This window comes from Cebus imitator, unplaced genomic scaffold (assembly GCF_001604975.1).
Source record: "Cebus imitator isolate Cc_AM_T3 unplaced genomic scaffold, Cebus_imitator-1.0 Scaffold253, whole genome shotgun sequence".
Classification (NCBI taxonomy): domain Eukaryota; kingdom Metazoa; phylum Chordata; class Mammalia; order Primates; family Cebidae; genus Cebus; species Cebus imitator.
Window position 1 is genome coordinate 1924013 of NW_016107568.1, and position 6029 is coordinate 1930041.

At 38.9% G+C, this 6029-nt stretch overlaps 1 protein-coding gene across 1 annotated transcript; it reads left to right on the top strand.

Moving 5' to 3' along the window:
• The first annotated feature begins 2599 nt into the window (after positions 1 to 2599).
• Positions 2600 to 5624, top strand: LOC108282884 (olfactory receptor 5B21). Its single transcript, XM_017498921.2, has one exon. The coding sequence runs from the start codon at positions 3814 to 3816 to the stop codon at positions 4744 to 4746; it is 933 nt and encodes a 310-aa protein (XP_017354410.1). The 5' UTR covers positions 2600 to 3813; the 3' UTR covers positions 4747 to 5624.
• Positions 5625 to 6029: the final 405 nt, after the last annotated feature.

Genomic DNA, 6029 nt, shown 5'->3' on the forward strand with positions numbered 1-6029 from the left:
AAACTGCAGGAGCAGCTGAACTGCCTTTACACTTTTATCACATAGCCTCAGGAAATCTTTTACTATTTGAAATCCAAGGTCCTCAGAGACCAACAACTCTTCTTTTCTTTTCTTTTTTCAGACTTCAAAAAGTCCAGTGTTGAAGCAGTTCTGAATTGAGATCTCATAATTCCCAAGGACATAGGTATGTTTTCCCTGACCTTTTTAAAAAGCAGTATTCTTCACACCGTGGGTAGAAATAATGGATTTGTCTAAAAGAAGGAGGCTCAGAAGTAGGTATATAAAAAGACTTTTAATTCAATTTTCCCCAACCTCCTCTGCTACATTTCACAAGAATAGAGACAGAAGTTTCCCACAGGTAATTCTGAGTCACCCATTGCCATAGTCATTGCTAGATGGGGTGTTGCTACCAAATGGTATTAATAAAACCTGGGAAATAAGTTCACACATTCGGCCTACAGTTTAATAAAAAGATTGATTAATTAGTTTCTATTAAGCACCTGCTAGAGGCACACACTAGCTGGGTTTTCTTATATTTTATCTTACTTTATCTTCTGTCTGCAAAGGAAAATTGACTTGCTTATAGTCCCAAAGCAAGTGAGCATTAAAGCTCTTATTCTAACTCAACTGCTGATATTCAAATTCACTCACCACTTAACAAATAGTTGAGTCTACTCTACTGCTGCCTCAAATGTAGTGGCGGATAATAATGCACGAAACAGTGACAAACAATACAGACCTTCTCTCTTCCCTTATGGAATTTATTCCATTGAGAGTCTTCTTTAGAACTCCCCAAATGTGGCTGTGACGACTGGGGGTGATGCTTCAAACCCCTTTAGAAGCAATTTTCAGGGAACTTTTTCTTTCCAAGCTATCTTAATGGCTTAGACTTCTCTGTTTGTAACAATAATAATTCCTTAAATTTTAGTTTTAAACTTAATATTTTAACCTTAGATATTTCAGTATTCGACCTTAGATATTTTTAAAATATTTTTTCTCTTTCAAGTCTCCTTCCGAAATTTATTTTAGGCCCATGCAGAAAAGCCTGGGTTTTTCAGGACTGGAGTGGGAGGAGATGCAGCAGCAGCAGCAGCAGCAGGATTTGAACTCAGGCCTTGCAGGCTTCGAGGGTTGGTGCTATGTAAATTGGCCTTTTCTCTCTGCCCTGACTCCAGATTTCTCCCTGCTGCTCTGGATTTCAACACATTTATTAACAGCAACTGCAATGCATAATGGAAAGGGTTGCCCATCAAGGGAACACAGAAAGTATCTTGAATATTAATTGCTGATAGATGAAGATGGCAGTCCGGGGCAGTTCAATATGGGGGATGTGTAATGGGTTTTCGAAACTGAACCTACAGCTTAAGTGAATAGACTCCTGTGGTCAATATTAACCAAGGACATTGATCTAATAAACATTTGAGAAGATATTTTGGAAAATAATTCAGAATCCACCCTAAGTCAGCTGCATTTTATTATTGGAATTTTTCCAGGTTTTCATCCTACCTTGTGTCTAGGAAAAGGTTGGTGTAGATATATGAGGGCTAATATCTCTTTAGTTAAAGGACCACAGTACTTAGCAAGCAATTATCCCTTCCTGGGTTTCCTCTACCAATACGCAGTAATATTTGGCCAGAGTTCTAGACCTTAAACCAGTCACTTCACCTCACTGAGCCTCAGTTTCTTCATGTCTATATCTGTTTATCTATCTATCTATCTGTCTATCATCTATCTAGTCATGCAATAATTAAATTAAGAAGTGAATGCAAAAAGAGTTTTATAAACTTTAGAACCACTGTTTTTTATAAACTTTAGAACAGTGGTTCTCAATCGGGGGAATGTTACTCTTTAGGGGACATTTGGCAACGTCTGGAGACGTTTTTGACTGTTGCAAATGAGAGGTGGTGGTGTTACTGGAATCTAATAGGTGGAGAGAGGACAGGCAAACTGCTAAATATCTTATAATGCACAAGACGGCACTCCCCCACCCCCCAGCACAACCTGCACCAAAGAACTGTCCAGCTCATAATGTCAATAGTGCTGAGGCTGGAAAATCAGGCTCTGGAATTGTACAGATTTTACAGTTAAGTAGTTGTGTGACCTTGAGGGACACCACATCCTTCTGTTTCCTAATATGTAAGATCAGAACACTGCCTGTCATAGATTACAGGATATTATGTCTGCTGAATTAGAGAGTATACACATATGTCAAAAGTCAAAAGAAAAAAAAAGTCAAAAAGGCTGGATAAATATAATGGAAAATGCTACTGGTCAAAAAGTCAATTGGTACATAACTGGGTAGTAATGTACCAAGCTGACTGAGCCAGTTCTTATGAAACTAGCCACATCGCGTGTGTGTCATGGTCATCCAAAAGAACAAGCTGTAGTATCCCCTTCTTTTTGTTATTCTTCAAGGTAAGCTAAAGTCTAGCAGAGCTGAAGCATTTCCTCCTTCTAATTCCTCTTTTCTTTTCCAAACTCTTTCCCTCCTCTCCTCTTGCATTTTCTCTCTCACTTCTTCTGAGTCTGCTCCCATTCACTCTGCTACTAGGAGTGGGAAAAGCCCTGAACACCTCAGGTTGAAGAACAAAAATAGACGAGAAAGAGTGCTCTAAATTAAGGACACAAGCCTGTCTCCAGGCCTGACCATCTGCAAACTCACTGTTACTCCTGAATATTTTTCATATGACAAATCTAAGCTAATATTTTGTCCCAAAGCACAAGCCCAGTGAGACTAGAGGACAACAGTCTGTTTGTTGTGGAATAGAGCATGAGAAATATTTACACACTTTCCTACTGATCTTCTGTTTGATTCACCAAATATTTATATATGTGTGTGAGGGGCCATGGCAGGATGGGTGGACCAGAAAGGATGAAGACAGTTACTGTCCCAAGGGGCTTAGAGCTAGTTGAAGAGTAAGTGGTTGCCCAACTCATTGTGCAATAATCAGCCAAGACTCAAGTGCTTTGAGGATGCAGAGAAGGGAGGACTTAACTGTAATTAGGGTCTACCACAAAGACTTCTGATAAGGGGTAAAAAAAAAATACATATGCATATACACAGATTAAAAAAACATTTGTATATATTAAAGTCATAGTTTTATACTAAATATATATAAATACATACTCACATTTACATATACCATATTCCTTTTCAGTTGAACTGCTGTTTAGGGAATAATTTATAAAGGCAACAAAAGTTGTGGTTAAGATCTTTGGATTTAGTATCAAACAGACCTTGTCCTGCCAACACCTTGATTTTGGCCCGGTGAAATGGATTAGAGACTTCTGGCCTCCAGAACTTTGAGAGAATAGATTTGTGTTGTTTTAAGGAAAAAGAAATTTGGAAAATCTTTAGTGAGGCTATACTGTTGGAAGTAGAATGTGGAAGACAATGAGTGATGGACTTTTTAATGTTTAATAATTAAATACATACAAAGTTATATCCATATCATAATTTGACTTTATATGATGTAAATATGTTGAAGAATTCAAACTGAATGTATGGACTTTGGATTCAGCAATACAAAGGGGCGAACTTAGATTCTGACCCCTAAATAGACTATCTTGTTCAATATTCAGGTCCCAGAGCCTTAACTTTCTTAACCATAAGATGGGCATAATAGCACCTATCTCGTATGAGTTCAAAGCTGTAATATACCAGAAGATTTTAGCATGAATCTTACACACAGTACCTTCTCTCTATACACTAGTTTTTTACCTTTTTATCATCCCATAATCCCCTCTCATACTTTCATTTGAATTTTGTTGCTGCCTCTTCTTTAATCATCAGGTTAATTCAAATTTGTCACAATGGAGAATAGCACAGAAGTCACCGAGTTTATCCTCTTGGGATTAACAGATGACCCCAATCTTCAGATACCCCTCCTCCTGGCATTTTTATTCATCTACCTCATCACGCTGGTTGGGAATGGGGGAATGATGGTGATCATCCACTCAGACTCCCATCTCCACACTCCAATGTACTTCTTCCTCAGTAACCTCTCCTTTGTAGACTTGGGTTACTCATCAGCTGTAGCCCCCAAAACAATGGATGCATTGCAGTCAGGGGACAAGGTCATCTCCTACAATGGATGTGCAGCTCAGTTCTTCTTTTTCGTGGGGTTTGCCACTGTTGAGTGCTACCTCCTGGCCTCCATGGCCTATGACCGCCATGCAGCGGTATGTAGGCCCCTACATTACACCACCACCATGACAGCAGGTGTGTGTGCCCTCCTTGCTATTGGTTCCTATGTCTCTGGCTTCCTCAATGCCTCTATCCATGCAGCAGGCACCTTCAGACTCTCCTTCTGTGGTTCTAATGAGATTAATCATTTCTTCTGTGACATTCCCCCACTCCTGTCTCTCTCATGCTCCAACACACGCATCAGCAAGTTGGTGGTCTTCTTCGTGGTGGGCTTCAATGTCTTCTTCACCCTCCTGGTCATCCTCATTTCTTACTTATTCATATGCGTCACCATTCAAAGGATGCGTTCTGCTGAAGGGCGGAAGAAAGCCTTCTCCACCTGTGCTTCCCACCTCACTGCTGTGTCCATCTTCTACGGCACAATCATCTTCATGTACTTACAGCCCAACTCCAGCCAGTCCATGAACACAGACAAAATAGCCTCTGTGTTTTACACAGTGGTGATTCCCATGCTGAATCCCTTGATCTACAGCCTTAGGAACAAAGAAGTGAAAAGTGTTCTCTGGAAAATACTCAACAAACTTTACCCCCAATATTAAGTGTGAGTGGGAAGTAGGCAAGCAATTAAGGGATAAACTTTCTCTCCCTCCTAAATGCCATCATGACTTTTAAGATTTGGCTGGCTTCTTTCTTCCCGAAGAACAGTGGTTACTTCTGCTATCAGAGAAGATGTTAAAAGCAGCACATTGAAAAGTCTTACTTACAAAGATAATCTTGTATTTAGTGAACAGCAACATGAGACAGTTAAGCTTTTCTTGATTTAGTTTTTTGATGTGGTTCAAAGCAGAAGATGGAAGCATACAACCGAATGTGCTGAATTTTCCTAACCATACTTTTAACTCTAAGAATTTTTCATTCACTGTTAAACTTGGTGTAGAGATCCCACTTTCATTTATAATATTTATCAACTAAACATGCAGTATTGTTTTTTATTTCTTTGTTCTGTGAGTTTGAAAGTTGGACTTTCTAATGTAGACAAAGGATGTTTCAATAGTTTAAATGATATTTCAGAGAAAGTTGTAATTTAAAGGACAGGGCACTAAATCAAGAGTTAGGTGGCCGAAGATTAAATCCTTCCAACCTCATACTCTCCCTTCCCTACCACATTCCTGCCCTTACTCACTTGTCATGTGCCTCCGCAATTGCCATTTCCTTTTGCTAAGGTGTTGGGGAAACAATAAACCTTGTTGTATACAGACGTATGAAAACATTTTAATAGATGAATGATTTAAACTTTAACCTTTCTTTGGAGAGCCTACACTATCTTCTGTGTTTCTTGTGTCTAACATAATTACCAAAACTTCCAGAAGGTTTAGAGAAAAAAAGGCTATTTTCCCTGAAGCTATGAAAAAATATATTTGTCTTCTGAATTAAATGCTTGCATTTCTTAGCACCCTTAAGTTTGGTGAATCTATTATGAAGATGTGTAATAGCTTTCTGGGCTGTCTTTGCTTTTATTTTTTCAATAATTCAGCTCACCTCTGGGTCTCCATTGCATTCTGGTGTTCTGTAATTAGAGGCTACAAGAATAAAAAAGCCTGCCTGGAAATTTGCTTCTTAAGATAGGAACAGCACAATGATGCACAGCACTAGCCCACCTTCAGGTCTTGTTTCATGTGCTAGATGGTGTGAGCGAATGTGTGTGCTTGGGAAGGGAGTGGTGATTAATTCCACTTCTCACATATCAATTGTTTGATGGTGTTTATAACTACAATTACTCTAAGTCACCACAATGGGTCATGATATCAAAATCTCCCCAGAAAACTCAACAAATTAATTTTTACTTTATAGATGAAAACCAGAAATCTTGGTTGGCTAACTC